The following is a 22,466-nucleotide window of genomic DNA, read 5'->3' on the forward strand; positions in this document are numbered from 1 at the left end:
AGGACTTTGGAAGGTGTTATTCCACTGCTTTTTACACCTTCTAGAGAAGAACTGCTTTTGGACTATATACTTCTTGAGGGCAGGCTTCATGTTCTATTATTACCCCTTACCCATGCCAACCTGGAAATTGGCTGCCAAGTTCTCAGGAGCCACGCTGTCCTCTTCATAGCCTGTGCTTTGACTACTACTAATGATCCAGGAGAAAGAACCTCATCTCCCTCCTTCCTGTTTTTATTTTTTATTTTTTTGTGTGACCCCATGAACTATAAAATCCATGGAATTCTCTAGGCCAGAATACTGGAGTGGGTACCCTTTCCCTTCTCCAGGGGATCTTCCCAACACAGGGATCGAACCCAGGTCTCCCACATTGCAGGTGGATTCTTTACCAGCTGAGCCAGAAGGGAAGCCCCTGTTTTTAAAGTCATTTTGCAAGTCCCTTTGCCTCTCTCCTGCTGCTGCTGCTGCTGCTAAGCTGCTTCAGTCGTGTCCAACTCTATGCGACCCCACAGATGGCAGCCCACCAGGCTCCCCCATCCCTGGGATTCTCCAGGCAAGAATACTGGAGTGGGTTGCCATTTCCTTCTCCAGTGCATGAAAGTGAAAAGTGAAAGTGAAGTTGCTCAGTCATATCCAATTCCTAGCAACCCCATGGACTGCAGCCTACCAGGCTCCTCCGTCCATGGGATTTTCCAGGCAAGAGTACTGGAGTGGGTTGCCATTGCCTTCTCCGAGCCTCTCTCCTACCTGCTGTCAACTGATTCTCCTGTGGTATCCCCAAGGATTAGGCAGCACTGGTGTGCTGAAAAGCTCTACTAACAATTGTCTGTGTGGGCTTGCTGTGCTCATCTGTAAAATGGGATTGGACCATATGATCTCTCAGGTCCTTTCGAACTCACTTACCATTCTAGGTCTATGACCTGATTCCCTTAGTAACAGGTTGAATATAATGCTGACTACTTTAGGGTGCTCAATACACCTAATATCTGCATTTCTTACATTGGACGCCATTCTCTGAGAGGTAAGTTCTCTGCTTCTCAACCATCTCCTTACCTGTTGCATGGGCATATGAGCTAATTTCTTCAAAGATGAAAATGACCATGGCTGTATCCAGAAATGTGTTGAATAAACAAGATATTCAGAATGTGTGCATATTACCCACTATATCCAAAGAGGTTAAACATTGTGGAGTAGGGAAACAAGTGTTTATTTAACAAAATGTTAATATGACTAAAAAGAGTCTCAGAAGATGGTGGAGAAGTCCATGTTAGAACTGATGAAGCCATTCTTACTTACTGAGCTCAATGAAAAGAAACAAATAAAGGTAAAATTATAAATATGTGTTGGCTGCAGCCTGTCATAAACTGTCCTTTTCCCCTCCCACACTTACATTCTCCTATTCCTGCTACTCTGTCACTACCATCACCACCAAATAGTTGTGTGAAATAGAGAAGGAACTCAGGTAAGATAGCCAGCCAAGCTCTTCAGTTCTAGTAGCAAGCAAAATGTACATACCCCATCCACCAAAGAGCCAATAAGGAAAATAATTTATCATAATCCCTAGGACATATACACCACCAAAATAGCACAGAATCAAGCTCTGCCCAACACTGAATACAAATTAGCTGGACTTGGCTACATGGTGCTCTTCCCAGACCTTGTGGTTAAATCGTAATGAGCTTTTTAGGAAAAACAAGGGGCCTGTATGAGAAATGGATTCCTAGGCAGAGCCAATAGGAGAAATGCTTGATGAGGTTTGGAATTTAAGAATAAGAAGCAATGATTAGAGAAACCCAGATGGGGATGAAAATGATTATATCTGTACTAGACTCCAACTCTGCTTATTTACTTCAGAGAAGTGAAATTAATCTAAGATATGCTACCAAGTGGCAAGTATTTCCATATACTAAGTGAGTGAGTATTTTATTTAGGGGATGAAAGGTGAGTGTGAAGGATAGTTTAGCCAAATGCTAAGTAGCAGTTATTTCATAAGTATATACAATCAACCCAGCAGAAACTTCTGCAGGTGGAATTTCTAAAAGTATTTGTATTTTGTAAATAAGTTCATTTGTATCCTAGTTTACATTCCACATATAAATGATACCATATGACATTTGTCTTTGGGTTACTTCACTTAATATGGTTATCTATAGATTCATCTATGTCAGTGCATTTTGTGTTATTTCATTCTTTTTATGACTAATATGCCTTTGGATGTATGTATATGTATATGTATGTATGTGTATTACCACATCTTCTTTATCCATTCATTTGTCATTGGGCATTTAGGTTGCTTCCATGTCTTGGCTATTGTGAATAATGCTGCTGTGAACATTGTTGAAGAGCACCATTCTTTTGATTCATCTATTTCAACCTTTAAATCTTTTGATTCATCTATTTCAACCTTTAAATCTTTTGATTCATCTATTTCAACCTTTAAAAGATGTGATTAGATGTGATTATTAAAATAATTTTACTCATGTTTTCTGTTTCCTATGGGAGCCTCCTTCCCTTTTAGGAATCTACAGCCTAAAACTTGGAAAGGGAAGGGTTTAAAGCGCTCTGATTTCCAAGGAAAGAATAACTAGAAACTCAGAATCTAGTTTTTCATCAAGTCTCAGCTAATTTACTTGTACCAGAGGCACCAGGCCATTTATTACACTTCAGAATAATACAGTGCAGCCTTAATTATCTGAAGCATATTTGAAGTTCATATTTTTCTAAGAGTACACCAGAGAAGGAAAACAGTTTTCAATGAAAACCTATTTATCAACCCTGATCTAGACGTCACTTTAAAGGCAGGAAGCTCTCACAGGAAAACTAGAGGCATCTCACTAACCCTTGGTGGGCCTCCTTCTGAAAGATAGTGAACCCTTTACTCCGGCCATTGAGGTTGACTCTTAAAGCCCTGTGCTTGATGACATAGCTGCTGTGGTTCATTCACAGAGGTTATTTTTAGAGGCAAGAATTCTCATTTCCCAAAAGTATAACCACAAAATATCTATTTGGAATGAGTCCCACTTATACACTAGGACAACAGTAAATGTGCAGATCGTGTCTGTGTAACCTCAGTTCCCCGAGGAAATGTGATATCCGAATATACCCTCACCCTGGGGCCTTTACCCTCCGTCAGTGGCCCTCCCACGTCTAACAAGGTGATTCCTTTGGAAACCAAGTAGAGCTATGGGGTTTTACAGATGTCTTCAAAGTAAGTTTTCCTTCCAGAAAAGAAGATACGTTTCATCCCCGAGACTTTTCACAATTTAAAACTGACATGGGGATAAAAAGGTCACTCATCTTCAACAATGGTGGTGGCCAGGGTTGAATGCCTTCCGAGGAAAACTGGACTTGGCGGCCTGAAAGGTTACCCTGCTGTATTTGCATTTTGTGGCCACACTGGCAAATCAGCCCAATCTGGCCGGCTCCTGGAGGCTAGGCCAGCCTTGACTCCAGCCTTAGAACCAGAACTGTGTTTGTGGGGTTTTTGAACCCCTAAAATGAGATTCATTCTAGTAATGCTAGAGACACTAAAGGAGGTCATTACAGAGCACGGAACTGACCCCCATTAGACCAAGTCATCTAGAAACAGAAGACTCACCTGGGGATTGGCAGACGCTCACCAGGTGGCCTGAAGCAACCATGTTCAGCCCCTTAGTGCTTTGGTTGGTTTTGGCTACATCTTTGAATTAGTTGGTTCATTTGCTTAAAAAGATTAATTTCCTGCCTTCCTCTTTCAATTTATCCCACTTTATCAGAGGAAGGGGCTCCCTCAGCCAGGGGGAGTAAAGGACCTGCTGGCAGTCAGTCACTCCGTGTATCTGTACATCTGTCTAGCCTCAGTATATCCAGGGCTCCCTGGCAGGAATCAGCTAAAACCATACGAAAGCAATAGCAATGGCTTATCAGACCAGGGTTGAAGAGAGGGAGATTGAGAGAACCAAAATTCGGTGAATAAATTGCTTGTTTATTTTGTTAGCCCTTTGGTTCATTTATTCTTTCGATCACCAAGCATTTCCTAAGCACCTGTTATGTGTCAGGAACGGTGCTCGTCCCAGGGCCATACCCTTTCCAATTTAATGCTGGAATACAAAAGCCTTCCTCCCTGGCCCCATTCCAAATCCTAACCACTTTAAAGTACCTATACTTGAACTTTTTTAAGGTAAAAATGAGTACATTGCCTCATATCTCCCTCAGCTCCAAGTTCTTTATTTATAAAAATGAACCTAATAATACTTGCCCTGCTGCCTTACAGGGGTGCAAGATGGATCCACTGAGAAAATAGAAATACCTTTAATTATAAAAATAATGAAATGCTGATAGTAATGACACAATAACTAAGATTTATTGAGAGCTTATAGGCTTCCCAGTAGTAAAGAATCTGCCTGCCAATGAAGTAGACATGGCTTCGATCCCTGGGTTGGGAAGATCCCCTGGAGAAGGGATTGGCAACCCGTTCCAATATTCTTGCCTAGACAATCCCATGGACAGGGGAGCCTGGTGGGCTACAGTCCATAGGATTGCAAAGAGTCGGACATGACTGAGCAACTAAACAACACATGTCCCACAGAACAAGTCTTAGCCAGGCCATAGCTGAATGTTAACTGGAACCAAAAGTTCAGAATTCATCCTCTTCAGAGATTCAGATCTTATAAATGTATTATTTTAATATAAAATTTAATACACTATTGTGTAACTACTTACTATGTGCCAGATACTAAGATTAGTGCTTTACATGGATTACCTCATTTTATCCCCATGATAATGCAATGTGGGAGATAGGAATAGGTATTATGAAACACATTTTATAGATAAGAAATATAAGACTCAGAGAGGTAAAAGAATAACTTGCTTATAGTAACAAAGCTAGTAAATGATAAAGTCTAGATTTGAATACAAGTTTTCTTTGTCTAGAGTGAGCTTTTTAACCACCGTGCTTTGCCTCCTCTTAGAAAAGTATAAAACTCTACAGTTCTAAGCTATTAGTAATATTATTGTAGATATTTTTATTTTAAGGCAGTGGACAGCTTCCTAAAACTGCAGAGAACCTTTTCTACCACTGGGAGGGAGCCCCATGGGAATAATTGTAATTTCATCCCAAGTTCGCTTCTCTTACATCCTGGCTTGTTTTACTATCCAGGTACTTACTGAATTGGGAGGACTTATTTTCACACGTTTCCACTCTACATTAGCAAACATCAAGTAAGAATCAGGGAAGCTAGAAGTGGTAGAGAAAGCATGTGCTGTGGGTAAGAGGCAGAAGTGGAAGCAATTCCCAGGCAGGAGTGTATAGAGCCTCTGACAGGCCCCACTGCTATCTGTTACTGCACATTTCTCTCTCTGCGTGCATCCCTAGTGTACAGACCCTTATCTTCCTGGGAGCATCCAGAAGGCTTTCCCCAGCCTCTTAAAAACATTTCACCCACCCTCTCTCCTGGTGCCTCAGTATTTGGCCATGGAGTGTTACTTGTTTTGCTTCACAAAGCATTTGTAATAAGCTCTTCATGGTGGCTCCTGTGCCTGCTACTGCTTCTCCTCTTCCTCCCTTTCTACATCTTTACGACCATCACCATCAACCTCAGCAACAGAGTTAACACGTTTGAGCCTCGCCAGGCAATGTGCTAAGCACTTTATACCCATTCTTCTATTTAGTCATTTAGTCATTCATCCATTTAATGACTATTTAGTAAACGTTTACTTTGTACCAAACACTGCCCTACACACTGGTAATCGAAACAGACGGTTATTTCTTCTGTTAGTGGGGGTGCAACAGGGGACTATATAATTACAAACTGTGGAAAGTTCTATGAAAGAAGATACATGGGACTATGAAAGGTGAAAGGTACTATTGAATTTACATCTTCAACAACCCTGTGAAGTTAATAAATAGCATTGTCCTCTCTTTTATGGGCATGGAAACTGAAACTCGAAGAGGTTGAGTGACTTGCCCAAAGTAACACAGATAGTAAGTATGCTGAGTAGAGATTCATATCCATGCTGGTCAGATTCCAGAGCTCACACTCTTAAGGGCTATACTTTATTGCCTCTCCAATGTGTGAATTGCCTATATAGCCATTCATTCTAGCCCTATGCACTTTGGTTCTGGCTTCTCCTCAAACGTGTGGAGTTGCAATTGTTTCCAATTAGTTGTGGCTGTGGTTTGGTGCATTAGTTCAAAGAAACTGTGCACGCAAAGCAGAGGTCACGTGCCCTAGGTCTCGTGGATGTGCACAACGTATAAATAATAATGGCATTCCTCCAAAGCTGGGATTCATTGGAGCCACTACATTTGTTTCCCATTAGCTTATGCTACTCAAATACAAACAGTCAAGCATGTATTTACATCGCTGTGGACATGGAAAGCCGAGCCCCCAAAGCATTCCTTGCAAGTTGTATAATGCTGAGCACCCAAATAGTTCAAAATCAGTTTTGTAAGCCCAGCTCAATAGCTTTAAAAGGTAACCTGGATTCCAGATATTTTGAAAAATGCCTAGAGAGAGGTATGTGAGTGGCCAAAAGAGACAAACCTAGCTAAATCCTCAAAATATGTACCAAGCCCCATATTTTGTTATTTATCCTTTATTTTTAAAATGCTAAAGTGCTTGAAGTCAAGAAAACTCTTAGCCATGTAGCAGCAGTGATGGAATTCTTCATTCTATTCTAACCAGCTGTCTGAAGCTTTTCAAAACAAACGTGTTTATGATACGATGGTTTGGTTCTTTAAGACACAGGAGATGCGAGGCTGGGAAAAAAGCAGGAGGCATCCGGTGTCATTATCTCCCCCTCCGCCCCTGTCCCCCCAACCGGCTTTCCCAGCCAATAACAGAAGGCTTTCCCATCAAGGTATAGTTCATGGATGGTGTCTGAGAAAATGAGATTGAACTGGAAATTATCTTAGGTAAAGAAGTCAAGATGACAAAAAATGTGAATGAAGGCCCCATTAGTTGATGTCTTTACCTAAGAGAGCATAGGTTTTGTGGGGTTTTTTTGTTTTGTTTTTTTTTGAAGACCTGAGGACTTGGAAGAAGACTCTATTTTTAATGAGGACTCTATCACTTACTTAGTGCTTGGTCTAGTCTTATCTCCTCTCCCAGCCTCCCTTGACATGGGAAATGGGGATGGCAGTCTTCCTTGTTTATACAAATTGATAGTGTGGATTTGAGGATTACATGAAAGAACATATGTTAAGTCCTAGCAAAGTGTGTGGCTGATAAAGTCCATATCTTTACAATCAAGATAATTCCAAGAGGCACATTACTTATACCATATAGGCAGATCGAGAATTGCTGCTCTCTCTGTTCTTTTTTTTTTTTTTCCCTCTGTTCTAATTTCAGCATATTTGATCCCGCTAAGAACAACAAGTACGTCGTTTGATCTTTGTTCTCCTGTCAACCAAGCATGAAAAGAGCTTTGGCCAAATCACACTGTCCCATGCTGCAGTGTTCTTTCGTTATCTTGGTTATGGTTTTAAGAACATGAAATTGCTGTACTCTAGAAAGCCTTTTTTGCTCTTATCCTTTGGTTCTAATTTTCTTAAGTAATTATTCGAGGCTTGTTTCCTTTTATCACACAACCCTGAATACCTGTTCCAAGGAAACTTAAATATTTCCCTTTGTAATCCTGAAGTCACTCACTTTACACAAGAGTATTTTCATTAACTACAAAGACAAAAGGTCATGGTGTCTATACCTAAGTAAAAAGGAAATCATCAGATTTTTAATAAAATGGTTTGAAGAACATGCATTAAGGATTCAGACACCTGTGGAGCTGAGGTGACTCTTGTCCAAAGATGGTTTCACTGGGTTTCTGGGAGGTGGAGTAACACTAGAGTCAGTTCAGTTCATCTCAGTCGTGTCCAACTCTTTGCGACCCCATGAATCGCAGCACGCCAGGCCTCCCTGTCCATCACCAACTCCCGGAGTTCACTCAAACTCACGTCCATCGAGTTGGTGATGTCATCCAGCCATCTCATCCTCTGTCGTCCCCTTCTCCTCCTGGCCCCAATCCCTCCCAGCATCAGAGTCTTTTCCAATGAGTCAACTCTTCGCATGAGGTGGCCAAAGTACTGGAGTTTCAGCTTTAGCATCATTCCTTCCAAAGAAATCCCAGGGCTGATCTCCTTTAGAATGGACTGGTTGGATCTCCTTGCCAGTCCAAGGGACGCTCAAGAGTCTTCTCCCACACCACAGTTCAAAAGCATCAATTCTTTGGTGCTCAGCTTTCTTCACATCCATACATGACTATTGGAAAAACCATAGCCTTGACTAGACGGACCTTTGTTGGCAAAGTAATGTCTTTGCTTTTCAATATACTATCTAGGTTGGTCATAACTTTCCTTCCAAGGAGTAAGCATCTTTTAATTTCATGGCTGCAATTACCATCTCCAGTGATTTTGGAGCCCAGAAAAATAAAGTCTGACACTGTTTCCACTGTTTCCCCATCTATTTCCCATGAAGTGGTGGGACCGGATGCCATGATCTTCGTTTTCTGAATGTTGAGCTTTAAGCCAACTTTTTCACTCTCCTCTTTCACTTTCATCAAGAGGCTTTTGAGTTCCTCTTCACTTCCTGCCATAAGGGTGGTGTCATCTGCATATCTGAGGTTATTGATATTTCTCCTGGCAATCTTGATTCCAGGTTGTGCTTCCTCCAGCCCAGTGTTTCTCATGATGTACTCTGCATGTAAGTTAAATAAGCAGGGTGACAGTATACAGCCTTGACATACTCCTTTTCCTATTTGGAACCAGCATGTTGTTCCATGTCCAGTTCTAACTGTTGCTTCCTGACCTGCATATAGGTTTCTCAGTAGGCAGGTCAGGTGGTCTGGTATTCCCATCTCTTTCAGAATTTCCCACAGTTTATTGTGATCCACACAGTCAAAGGCTTTGGTATAGTCAGTAAACCAGAAATAGATGTTTTTCTGGAACTCTCCTGCTTTTTCCATGGTCCAGCGGATGTTGGCAATTTGATCTGTGGTTCCTCTGCCTTTTCTAAAACCAGCCTGAACATCAGGAAGTTCACGGTTCACGTATTGCTGAAGCCTGGTTTGAAGAATTTTGAGCATTACTTTACTAGCGTATGAGATGAGTGCAATTGTGCTGTAGTTTGAGCATTCTTTGGCATTGCCTTTCTTTGGGATTCGAATGAAAACTGACCTTTTCCAGTCCTGTGGCCACTGCTGAGTTTTCCAAATTTGCTGACATATTGAGTGCAGCACTTTCACAGCATCATCTTTCAGGATTTGAAATAGCTCAACTGGAAATCCATCACCTCCACTAGCTTTGTTCATAGTGATGCTTTCTAAGTCCCACTTGACTTCACATTCCAGGATGTCTGGCTCTAGGTCAGTGATCACACCATCGTGATTATCTTGGTTGTGAAGATCTTTTTTGTACTGTTCTTCTGTGTATTCTTGCCACCTCTTCTTAATATCTTCTGCTTCTCTTAGGTCCATACCATTTCTGTCTTTTATCGAGCCCATGTTTGCATGAAATGTTCCCTTGGTATCTCTAATTTTCTTGCAGAGATCTCTAGTCTTTCCCATTCTGTTGTTTTCCTCTATTTCTTTGCATTGATCGCTGAAGAAGGCTTTCTTGTCTCTTCTTGCTATTCTTTGGAACTCTGCATTCAGATGCTTATATCTTTCCTTTTGTCCTTTGCTTTTCACTTCTCTTCTTTTCACAGCTATTTGTAAGGCTCCCCAGACAGCCACTTTGCTTTTTGCATTTCTTTTCCATGGGGATGGTCTTGCTCCCTGTCTCCTGTACAATGTCACGAACCTCCGTCCATAGTTCATCAGGCACTCTGTCTATCACTAGAGTAGCCCTTCTTAAAGTGTGGTCTGTGGTTCACTCACAGGAAGGTGGGGACAGGGCAGGATGGGGCTGTGCTCCACCCCAGACCTATTCAGTTAAAAGCTCTGTGGGTGGGGCCTGGAAGCTGGAGTTTTTAACAAACATCCTAGGTGATTCAGATGGAAATTGAAGACTCACTCTCATGGTACATAAAAATGTACACACCATTTGACCCAGTAATCCTACTAATGGGAAACTAAGGAAATAATCCAAAATATGGAAAGAACTATTGAATACTCCTGATGATCCATCTTTATTTATAGGCGCAAAAGAACTAGAAGTAATGTAATATTTTCAAAATTAGGAAAATGGTTAGGTAGATTTTGGTAGATCCCTGGAAGGCACTGTGTAGGTGTTTTAAACACATTTGAAGTATTACATTGATCACATTTATTCATTACAACAATTCTAGAAGACAGGCATTTCCCTCATTTTACAGATGAGGACATTGTGGTTTAGGGAGATTAAGCAGCAAAGTTAGTAGTGGAAGAAAAGAAGTTAGTAAGGGGGAAAGTCAGGGTTCTAACCCGAGTCACTCTAAACTCTAAAGTGCAAGTTCACCTGTGTAAAAATACAGCCATTAGAAACAAACCCTACCCTCGAAAACCAAACACTGGTTCTTAAAGTTTGGAAATTGGAATTTCTCCCTTATATCCCTTTCTTTCATCTTTCTATTTTAATACTTAGATAATGAAAATATGACATCATAAAATAAAAACTGATTGTATATTTAAGCAACTGTGAAAGTTTCCTGTGAGTCAACAGAGTAGCAAGGAGGGTAGAAAATGGAAAAAGCTGCACAGTGGAAAGGTCTCGTGTACTTCTCGCTAGGGCCGGCCGAATGATGCAAGGCAGAAATGTCAGGTTTCGCGAATGTTTCAGTGGGGTCGTGGAGCAAAATCATCAGACCAGTGTTTTAATAAGATCGTTTACATTACTAATCATTATTCTGAGCCCTGGCTTTTAAAAAGCTAATAGGATATTGTCCTTTGAAAATGGCAAACAGTTAATCAAAAGCATTAGGCACCTAAAGTTAACTGTACAAGGTCCTCATAACTTTCCTTTCATAAAGTGAGCATTCAGTCTGGAAGACATTGTAAAGAGTGACAGAGGGAACAAAAAGGTCAATATTGTGAATTGTAATTAGCTGATTTGATTTCTATGCCAAATTCCAGGCTGTACTAAATCCACAGTCCTCACTGGCAGCTCCTCATCTCTGACACATTACCCTTCTTTCAACACTCTGGCGCTTCAGAGTCCTTTAAGACTTTTGCATTAACATTAGCTTTCTAGGTTTGGATTGGTTTTGTTAATGTGTGAGGGTTAGGCTCATCAGCAACGTGTATGTAATATGGTTGGAAAGTGTGCTATAATCCTTCTTCAATGCTGAAGTTGTCACCCAAGTGGGAGTAATTTAAGAACTAAAGAAGTAATTTCACTGGCAAAGTTTTAAAGTTTTTTTTTTTAATTGCACTTTAAAAAAAAAAACTGAAATACCAGAGAATACTGGAGGCATTGTACACGGGGTTGGAAAACAGCCTCTCAAAGATTAGCTACAGATCTCAGCCAGGGTCATCCAAAAGCCTTTAGCTATTCATTTACAAGTTTTTCTATAATTCATCTGTGCTTTGGCTTTCTCTTTTTTTATGAGGTTGTGGAAGTAGCTCTTAGAGAATTAAATATGCCATGCCACTTCCTTTTGCTTCAGTTCAGTGCTATTGAGTGCCTATCATGTGCCAGGGGCTTCCCTGGTAGCTCAGTGGTAAAGAGCCCGCCTGCCAATGCAGAAGATGAGGGTTCGATCCCTGGGTCAGGAAAATCCCCCGGAGGAGGAAATGGCAACCCATTCCAGTATTCTTGCCTGGAGAATCCCATGGACAGAGAAGCCTGGAAAGCTACAGTCCATGGGGTCACAAAAGAGTTGGCTACAACTTAGTGACTCAATGACAACTATGTGCCAGACACTGCCTTCAGTGGTATGGGGTTCAAAGATAAATAAGGCATTCACTGTCTGCTGGTGGAGTGAAGCCACATGTACAATAAATAATACCAGGTTGCATTCATAAAGTGCTGTTTGGGAGGTACAGATACAGGGAGCAGTGCTGGAAGAGGGAAAGGGAGAATTATAATGAGCATCTGTGGTGGCCAAGAAGGCTTTATTAAGGAAGTGACATTTGAACTTGGCTTGAAAGGATGGAGTGCTTTCAATCGACGGAAATGAAAACAACTCACATTAGGTGCTCAATTAATGTTTGCTGAAGGGATTAATAAAAGGCACAGATGTGAGATGTGCTTGAGAAATAGCAAGTCCACAAGGCTGTATCTAACCACAGATTCCCCTTATGTGAACAGTTCTAATTCAGGTAATCTGTGACATACATGAAAGATGTATTTTTCAAAATTGGCCTTAAAACGTGTATGTCAAAAGCAGTTTTCCCGTACATTTCATAATGGTAATGGAAGAAATTAGGGTGGTTTGGTCAAACTGAAATGACATCGTCTAGGTAGTAGTACTTAAATAGTTAATGAACCCTGGTAGTCCATGAAACCCAAGGACCCACACAGTCAAAATGACTTGCCCAACAATACTAAATATTATTTGCCTTTTCACTGTGCTGATATTTGCACTGATGGTACAGAAGCAATAGTGAGAACAACTGTCAGTACCGCAGTATGAATCAAGGCAGTGACACCAAATTGTACTCGAAATCATTACACTTGGAGGAAAATAAAAGGCACTCCACTTAAGAATATCATTGCTAAAGCAGTACAAATGATTAATATTATTAAACCTTAGCAATTGAGTGTACTTTAAAAAATACATTCTGTGTTATGACATTTGACTTACGTGTAAGGTACTTATGCTACAAACTGAGTTGATATGTGTCTGAAGGAAAAGCATTTGTGAGATTATTTAAGCCATGAGCTAAATTAGCCTGTTTTACTGACTGACAAACTATGGTTATGCAGGCTTGAGTATTTGTTAGACATTTTATTTGAAAGGAACAAAGAGAGCCTGACAGTTAAAGGAAATACTGACAGTGTTTGTTGCCAAGGAAAAAATTCAAACTTTAAAGAGTAAATTAAAATTTTGGAAAACTTGTATCTACCACCATGACCCTGAGAGCTTCCCAATGCTTCAGAGACTTTTTAAATGAGATTGGAGGTGATGTTAATGAATGTGATTTTTAAAATATCATATAATGAAAGGTGTCAACATTTGGGAGACCTGCAGAGCTCAGTGAACCAATATTTTCCAGATGATCTGTGCATGATGAGACAAAATGGGTAAAAGGCCGATTCAAAATTCAAAACATACCAATGGATTTTAATGTAACATAACATGGAAAGTTTACTTATATGGTTTCATATTCAACATTGCAAGTAAGCTTTTTCACTTGTTGAGTTTTTATGTAGTTTCAATGAAAAATATCCAGAATTATCTGAAAAGGCTACTCTTAATAAAATACTTCTGTCTTTTCCCATTACATACCTGTGAGAGGCTGGATTTTCTGCAAATGTTTCAACTGAAACAACATATAACAACAGATTGAAGGGAGAAGTAGACACGTTAATCCAGGTATCATATGAAGCTAGATATTAAAGATACTTGCAAAAATGTCAAACTATGCCAGCCTTCCTTCTAATGGGTTTATGTCAGGGGAAAATATATTTCTTTTTCATTAAAAATGCTATTTATGTTAACATGTTATGGGATTTTTATTTGTTATGTTTTTAAATATTCCTTTTAATTTCTCAGTTGTAATTTCTGAGATGGTAATGTTGATAGATACAACTGTATAATCAAAAGTTCCATGATATTCCCAATAAGAGTATAAAGGGGTCCTGAAATCTAAATGTTAGAGAACTGCTGGTCTGGCTTATCCCAGCCTTTGTGTCTGTATTATACGTTTAGATGTGTAGGATGGGGGAAACGGTAGAGAAGGAAATGTGTTTAGAGTTTGATGGTGGAGATGGTGCTGGAGTAGATGATAGAGGGGTTGGCTTCACTGATACCATTAGAGGCTGTTGCCCAGGAAAGAGCCAGCTTTTTATTGTGGATTTTTCTTTCTTTGCTTAGAAAGGGAAACAAACCTGCAGAGTCACATTTCTCTATGGTATATAGCTTGTTCCAAGTAGATCATGGTGTAACAGCTAAATCACAGGTGGAGAGCAGAAAAGTATATTTTGCAGGGACAGTGAACACAGACAGTGAAAGCCACGGAAACCAAAATGTGCCTGTGTAAATATGCAGCGTTTCTTTTCTTGGATACTTGTTCTGCAGTTGCGAAAGTCTCACTTTCTGCATATCCACATCTTTTATTGTCCACTATTTAAAAATAGGAGGTGGACTGATATTTAGGACTAAACATGGATGGTGGGGCAGAAGCTACAGTAGGAACAGAGGGTATTGGAATACAGCCTTGGAGAGAGATGGTGAGGAAAAGTAAAATTGCCCTCAGAAGACCACTCATGCTGTGAGCTGGGCTTCTGAGTCTGTGGTGAGACTTTTGGGAGTGGAAGTCACCCTAAAATTAAAAAGGCATCGACTGTGTGACTGAAAGGCCAGATACTGCAGAGCAAAACAGGCATGCCTCTTATTAGGTATATGATCTACAATAAAGCAGAATGAATCTCAAAGCATCTTATGGAAGCTGTAGAAGATGGAGATATTTTTTAAAGTTTTTCAAGTGGTCAGGGCATAGTATGAAACAATTAATTATAAGTATTCATCTAAATGTGTATAAAATGTCACTGCCATTTTCTTCATGTGGTGGGATGCATTTGCTGATTTAATTAGGTGAATGTAAATATAGATCTAGTGGGCTTTCACAGGCATCTTTTCTGAACTTGGTGTTCTCTCAGCCTATAAATATGCTTTGCCTATCATGACTTAGTTCCTCATCAGTGACTTCTCCTCCCACGGAGGCTGAAGACATGGGGAAGTTCTGATACAATACTCATTCTGGCTACTGATGGTGGAAGTAGAGTGGAAGAGAGGAGAATCATGTCAAATGCTATGGAAAGGTCCAGAAGTATGCAGCTCTAAAGAGTATAAGCAATGTATGTCTATGTAAAGTTTGAAAATGATTTTTAAAACTTTCTATGTAGCTCTTTTTCACATTTTAAAATGCTTCCCGTTAAAAACACACTGTCTTAGACCTACCTGAGAAATATAAAAAGTTGCTGCAATCCTGGTTGTTTTCTTTCAGCTCCTGAGGACCATGTCTGTACCCAAAGGCAGAGTTCTGGATAAAAACCTTGATGAGGAAGGGCTTGAAAGTGGAGACTGTGGCGATGATGAAGATGAGTGCATCGGAGGCTCTGGTGATGGAATGATGAAAGTGAAGAACCAGCTCCGCTTCCTTGCGGGTAAGTGATTAGTGCTGGTTCAAATCTGAGCTAAAGTGGTGATGCTTGGGAATTAAATACCAATTGAATCTGCTCTTTCTAACTTCCCTAAAATCTCTGTAACACACAATGCCATCAAGGAAAGGTGACACTTTAGAAAAATGAAGTTTTCAGGTAGCTTTTTAAATCTTCTCTGGACCTAAACTTTAGAAAAATGAAGTTTTCAGGTAGCTTTTTAAAACTTCTCTGGACCTAAACTTCCTGTTTTTCATTGTCTAAAATGAACTGACCTAAATCAGTTGGCTTTGTTTCCTACTGGAAATTTCCTTGGTTCTTCTCAGTTATAAAAAGAGGTGCTAAAAGAAATGCAATCTTGAGAGCCTAGTGAAAAACCAATGATGGGGTAACTTTCAAAGAAAAGATATTAGGTGACCTTCCCCTCTGAGAATGGCATATTGGTTTTTTTCCAGTAGTAGTTTAACACTGATAGGCTATGCTACATAACTGTACAGCTACCTGAAAACAAGGAGAAGAAAAATAGAGAGCTGATGCCGCCAAGAAGGCAAACAGCCATAACAAAAAATATTTCTTCACAAGCTACATTTGTATCTGTTCGCCCAATGTTCAAAATGCTTTCGTATGGATAGGCATTCTTGTTTCCATTTATACAGAGAGATAAAGTAGTGTATGACTACAAGAAAATTGGGGCTCAGAGAAGAAATGAGATTCATCTAAATGAAAGAGCTAGAAATCCAACTTGGGTCTTAAGACTTCTGGTGTCCGTTCTTCTGCAATGCACAGCCTTCTCCTTGAAATCCTATTGCCTGTGGCCTCTGAGACCCTACAAGCTCCTCTTTCTGTTGCAGCCTCTTTCCTTCCCTATTTCTTTCTAATGCTGTCCTGAAACTGAATCTCTTCTTAAGCTTCTATGTTTTCTCACTTCTCCAGAGAAAATACGTATCTTATCTACTTTGGCTATTTCATTTTTTAAAATGATTTCTGTAAGTTCTTTTTTTTTTTTTTTATTCTGGCAAAAAAAATCTAACATGAAATCTACCCTCTTAACAAACTTTTTAAAATCATTTCTTTTTTTTGACTGTACCAAGTCTTTAATTGCCGCGCATAAGAATTTTGATCTTCATTGTGGCGTGTAGGGTCTTGAGTTGCAGCATGTGAACCCTTTGTTGTGGGATAGGATCTAGTTCCCTGACCAGGGTTGGAACCTGGGCCCCCTGCCTTGGGAGCACAGTCTTAGCCACTGGACCATCAGGGAAGTCCCTCATAACAAACTTTTAAGTGTACAGTATTGTTATTAATAATAATTATTAGATTGTACAGCACATCTCTAGACTTCTTCATTTGTATGATTGAAAATCTGTCCCCATTAAACACTAACTTCCCTTTCCCCCTCCCTCAGTCCCTGGCACCAGCATTTGACTTTCTGCATCTATGAGTTTGGCTACTTCACTCCCTCATAGAAGCGGAGTCACATAGCCCTTCTGTGACTGGTTTATTTCACCCAGCATGATGTCCTCAAGTTTCATCCACATTGTAGTGTATGACTACATGATTTCCCTCTTCTTAAGGCTAAATAATGTTCCACTGTATGCCTGTCCATGATTACTTTATTCCTTTAGCCATCAGTGGACATTTAGGCTGTTTCTACCTCTTGGCTGTGTGGTTAATGCTGCCGTGATCATTCTTTAAGTATTATACCACTGTGGGGATAACTCATAAAATCATTACCTCCAGTCTTCACTGGTCTCCTGAGCTACCTTCCCAGATCTCCAGCTACTTACTAGCTTTCTTCCTGACTTTCCCACCATTACCCCTAACTCTATGTATCATAAATCAAACTTAACAATAGACCATCTCAAACTGGTTCCTCCCTTAATATCATTATTTTTCTAATGCTGCTACCATTATCCCAGTCTCTGAGGCTTAAAACTGAAGTCATCTTTGACTCGTCTCCCTTGCCTTTCATATATAGTTGGGCACCAAATCTCTGTAGATGATTTATAATTTTTTTCCTGCTTCTCTCACAGTTTCCTTTCTATCCTCCTTTCCTCACATCCCCGACCCCTGCCTATGCTAAGATCACATTGTAAGTGGTCTCCAGGCTTCTAGGATAAGCCAGGAGTATTGAGAGCCTTAGGCTAACAGATTAGAGAACAAAGAATCAGAGACCCAGGCAGAAGATTCCACCAAATTCACCTTGTACAGCTGCCAGGTTAATCTTTCTAAAGCGTCTCCTACCTCTTCCTAGCTCAGCTCCTTTCATCCTGTCCCCGTTGCCTAGAGGGTTATGCTCAGACTCCTTAGCAGAGTTCTGAGGGCTTTCTGGTCTAGCCTAAAGTATCCTTCCAGTGTCACTTCCCATCACTAGCCCCACAGCAACCCTACACTTCGGAAAGAACAAACCATACTCATCCCCCAGGAGCATGAATTGACATACTGTTCTTATTCCTGTCTTCAAATGTTCCCCACATTTATTTCTATGTACATACCCTTTTATTTTCTATTGAATTATACCCATCCCTAAAAATGCATTTCAAGTATTATGCAGTGAAAATATTTTTAGGGGTCGAGTAAACTTGTATTTGAATTCTGGCTCTATTCCTTATGAGCTAGCAGGACCTGGGTCAGTTCTTAGCCTCCTAGCTAAATCTGCATCCCCTCATCCATCAAAAGGGGCTCCATTTGATCCATCCATCATTAAGCAACTAGTTCAGGATCAAACCAAGGGAAAAAGTTTGTGAAGCATCTGTCCCAGTATCTGCAACATACTGGATGCTCCGTAATTGTTTGTTTCCTTCAATGAAATCTTTCACAACCATCTCATTACATACTTATCTCTGCCCTCTGAATTACTAAAACAAATTCTGCCAATTCATTCAAGAAATAGTCTGCACTGTCTCCCAAGTTCCATTCCTAAGGCATAACATGGTCACTCAGAGCCTGGCATCCTACAGAAAGAATGTTGAGTACACATAATAAGTAAAACTCATAGAAGGTTTTGTTTATTGGACACTTAGCATGCTGCAAGTGCTGTGCCAGAAATTCACACACATTGCCTCATGTCATTTTCACAACACCACTATTATTATTCCCACTTTACAGATGAGAAAACTGATGCTGGAAGAGGTAGGGTAATTTGCTTAAGGTCATGCAGTGGCTAAGGTCAGAGTCAGGATTCAGAGTCAGGCAGTCAGCTTTCAGAGGCCATTTATTGGACAAATCTGCTTTGCATTTTGCTCCCCCCGAAAAGCTTGTGGTCAGCTAAAGGCTGCTTAGATGACTCAGCAAACTAGTAACTGGTCCCCATGCTGATCCTTAGTACACACCACTGTTTGTGTTTCTCCAGAAGTCCCTGTTTATCCCTCCTCTTGCTCTCCTGCCCAGAAGCTACTTCCCTATCCATTTCAAAGTGCAATTCCCCAATTCCATGGTGACTTAACTTTTTTAAAGAGTGTTTGGTGTGGGACCTCGTCAAGGGCCTTTTCAAAATATAAATAGATTACATCTACTGGTTTTCCTTTGTCCAAATGCACATTTATCCTCTCAAAGAATTCTAGTCAATTAGTTAGGCATGATTAACCCTAAGTGCTTTGTCAACTGTAAAATGCTACACAAATGGTGGTTAATTTAATGTACAGAAAAAATGATGCTTTACTCCCAATAGGGTACACTTGCCTAAACATGTTCAGTGAGCCTACCTGCCTGGAGTTCCTTGAGTCCCCTTTGAAATGCTTCTCATGAAGAGGAGACTCACTGGCAATCTGCCAGGCTCGTGGCACAATAGCTATTAGGAATAACAAGCTATACACTTTGGTCAGCTATTACACAGTTTTACCCCAAATCTGGGTAGATGCCATCTGACCCTGGTGATACATCAACATCCACTTGGTCAGCTAGACTTGGAACACTGTGTGCGGTCACCTCTGTCTCTTTTAGAGCTTCCAAATTCCTTCCTTTAAAAGACAACTTGAAAATAAAAAACAAGGCTCAGAGTATGTTCAGACTCTCTCCTGTCTCCCTTCTGTCCCCGAACAGTTCTTTTGCACTCTGACCAGCAAGCAGTCCTACTGGCTGCTCTCCCTGGCTCACTTATTCCCAGCTTTTGATGCACTGGAGGAAGTGCAGGACACGGAGCTTCTATTCTTGGCTTTGCTTCCAACTCCCATGTGTCCCGGGACGAGCTTCTGCCTCTTTTGAGAAGTCAGTTTCTCCATTTGTAAAATGAAGAGAATGCCCAGGCATCTCTCGCTGGCCATGCTAGTGCCAACAGTCTGTGATGATGTTGGCTTTAGTCCCTGGCAACATGCTTACCGGAGTCTTTCAGGGACACCTTCTTCATGCAGATTCCCTGTGTTTTGTTCTTCTCCTGAGCTATTTACACATTAAAACAGATCTTATTTTCTCTATACTAGCTCCTTTGACTGTCCCAGTCAGACAAGCCAGGCTTCTTACCAAGGGCTGCCCACGCCTGGCCCTCGGCACACTTGTAGGCCAGGATGCTCATAAGAAGTTCTGAGCAGTAACCAGGCCTTCTGAGCTGTATTCACTTTTAAAAGTCTTCATCCTAAAGTTTCCCAAGTGCTCTCTTTTTTCCTATAATTCTTCTTCCTGAATTTGGAGTCTGACCCTTCTTTCCGATTGTTGGATTTAATTGCTGCTGAGATGACCACTAAACGATGTCTTCTTACCCACGGTTACAGCTGACCTATTCCTTTCACTTCTCAAAACAAGGCTAAAATGTTTTCCTTTTGGAGGGTTACCTCTTTTCTCAGCCTGTTTCATAGTGTTGTGGCCATTAAATAAAATAATCCATGCAAAGCACTTGGCACAGGGTCTGGACCTAGTAAACACTCCAAAAATGTTGCCTACTGTTAAAGCACCTGGTGTGTTGCTGTTGCTACTGACCTATGGGAACTCCAAGAGCCTGCAAATGTAGATCAGAATTAATCGCCTTATTTTTTGGTTTATTTAAGACCCATAAATGGCAACTAAAGCCAGGTAAGTGACATTCTGCAATCTCCCCTTACCCCATGCTACTCCAAGTGGGGTCCATGGAGCAACAGTATCTGTATCAGCTGGGAGCTTGTTAGAAATGCAGGATCTTAGGCCCCACCTCAAGACCTAGTGAATCAGGAGGTCATATTAACACAATTCCTAGGTGATTTGTTTAGTTGTTACCACTTTCTAATTGAACTCTTGTGGCATTTAGGCTTAATACTTGAAGCATCCCAGAAGCCACTAACCTGTCCCTGCATTGAGCTAAGTACTCTAAGGAATATGAGAGAGGCCCAAGGCCCATCATCTCTGTGATAGGTTAGGATACTTCGGTTCTAGTCCTAGCATATTTACTACAGTGGGACCTTGAGCAAGTTATGTAGCTGCTCTGAGCCTCAGTTTCTCTAGCTATAAAATGGGGATAATCATACTTGCCTACCTCAATGGGTGGTTGTGAAAATCAAAGGTGATAATAAGCGTGAAAGTGCTTTGTAACCTATGAAGCTCTACAAATATTTATAACAACCAGAGGACTGTTATTATTATTCCAAAGTCTCTGGAAGCTCTTTGGCTTTCTCAGCAACCCTAGTTCAGCATGTATTTTCTGAAAAGATTGAATTTAACGCATGAGTTATAAAGCACTCGCATTGAACACCCATGTTCAGACTCCCTTCCAAAGATAGATCATCCATGATGGACCTGGTGCAATAAGATGACTGTTTTGTTGCCAGGTTGCCATCAGCATTGTTCCTAGTTTTTGGCCTTGTCAAAACTCTTATTGTAAGCTGTTTGGGTAGCTGGCAACTCGCAGAGCTTTGGCTGGGGCTGAGCCCTGAGAAGCTTTGCAAGCTCTGGCCATGTGTCCCTGGCCAAGACATGATGACTAAGCATCTTAAGCATCTGCTTCCTGTCCGCCAAGTCTCACCCACAGAGAAAACACACACACATGCCCATGTACACACACACACACATACGTAGGTGTGCACATGTGCATACCTGCTGTTGGAAACACAATTGAAATTTATGCTCACAGAAAACCTCCCAGCAAGAAGTACCTGTCTCAGAGACATCTGTGTTAGCACTCCCTCACCCCTGTCTCTCCTGGACCTCTTCTTGCTCCAGCTTGTGCTGTTCTGTGGGTACAGCCAAAGCATGCTGGCGAGCCTAACATCTTTATAACAGCGAGTCAGAAAACAAAGAGGCTCTTGTCTCAAGCTGGGCCAAAGAATGGATACTGCAAAAGCTGATTTCTTTGGATGAGGAAAGCAGAAACAGACCATAGAATATAGGAACATTCCTTGTGGCTCCCTGGGAGGCAGAGGGGCTTCAGCTGCTTGGTGGCAGCGTGAGGAGAACAGTCCATGGAACATACCTCAGGCCTAGGACTTGAACCAGTCGTAGAGCCAAAGGGCAGTCTCCTGCCATACTCAGCCAGTGTTTCTTGTGGAGATATTTGCCCTCAAGAAACATGCAGTCTCTTCATGTCAGTGTGAGGACTGAAAAAAGAAAACTTGACACTTGTTCCCTGACTGGAAGGGAAGGTGAATCCAAGTCTCAGTAGGTCCCTTCTGCCATTCCTCTCTCTCTTCCCCAGCTGTTGGGAGGGACAGAAGCTGGCTGCTTCCCCACCCCTTCCAGTCACCCCTTCCCAGCAGTTCTGGAGAGAAGCTGTGAGCCCCATGAGTCTCTGCACCTCATAGTCCCTCCCTACAGTTACTTTACAATCTGGAAGCAAAAGAACAATGACTCTCCTCTTGCTAAAAACAGAGATTAGAAAATATTTTTAAGCCAATGATTTTCATTCTTTTTTGTTTTTTAAGTGGATGTAGCCTTATACTCCGATTCCTAACACGCTTGTGCACATAGAATAAGGGAAGGATGCTTCAGTGGCTTAAACTGTTCTTCTGAACTGTCAAATCAAACCCTCATAAATGTGGGCTAGTAGTCACGTGTAAGTCATTGACTTGGTGAAAAGGGTAAAATTAATGGAGGAACTCTAAAATGGGCCTTTGATCATGGGTAACATCTGCAAAATTTTCACACTTTAGAACAAATCATATTGCCTGCTGAAGAATGAGTACAGGGTTTGTAGGAGAATGAAATGTCCTCGGATATTTTTAATGGGAAAGTGATCAAGTCCTGTTCAGAGCTCAAAATATATGCGGATTTCTACTGCCCTGCTGGTAACAAGTCCAGGAATAGATTATGGCAGTGTTCCCACAATGTATTCTACAGTTTGAATAACCTGATCTCA

At 41.0% G+C, this 22,466-nt stretch overlaps 1 protein-coding gene across 2 annotated transcripts in view; it reads left to right on the forward strand.

The window, feature by feature from the left end:
- The window catches only part of GPC3 (glypican 3), a 460,363-nt gene that overhangs the window by 384,186 nt on the left and 53,711 nt on the right, over nucleotides 1-22,466 (forward strand). For both annotated transcript variants that reach the window (XM_086389256.1, XM_086389258.1), the window contains one exon: nucleotides 15,061-15,220. In XM_086389256.1, coding sequence (XP_086245382.1) covers nucleotides 15,061-15,220 — 160 coding nt within the window. The remainder of the gene's footprint in view (nucleotides 1-15,060; nucleotides 15,221-22,466) is intronic.

Source organism: Bos grunniens, chromosome X, assembly GCF_055505025.1.
Source record: "Bos grunniens cultivar Pamir isolate PY7600 chromosome X, Bosgru_T2T1.0, whole genome shotgun sequence".
Classification (NCBI taxonomy): domain Eukaryota; kingdom Metazoa; phylum Chordata; class Mammalia; order Artiodactyla; family Bovidae; genus Bos; species Bos grunniens.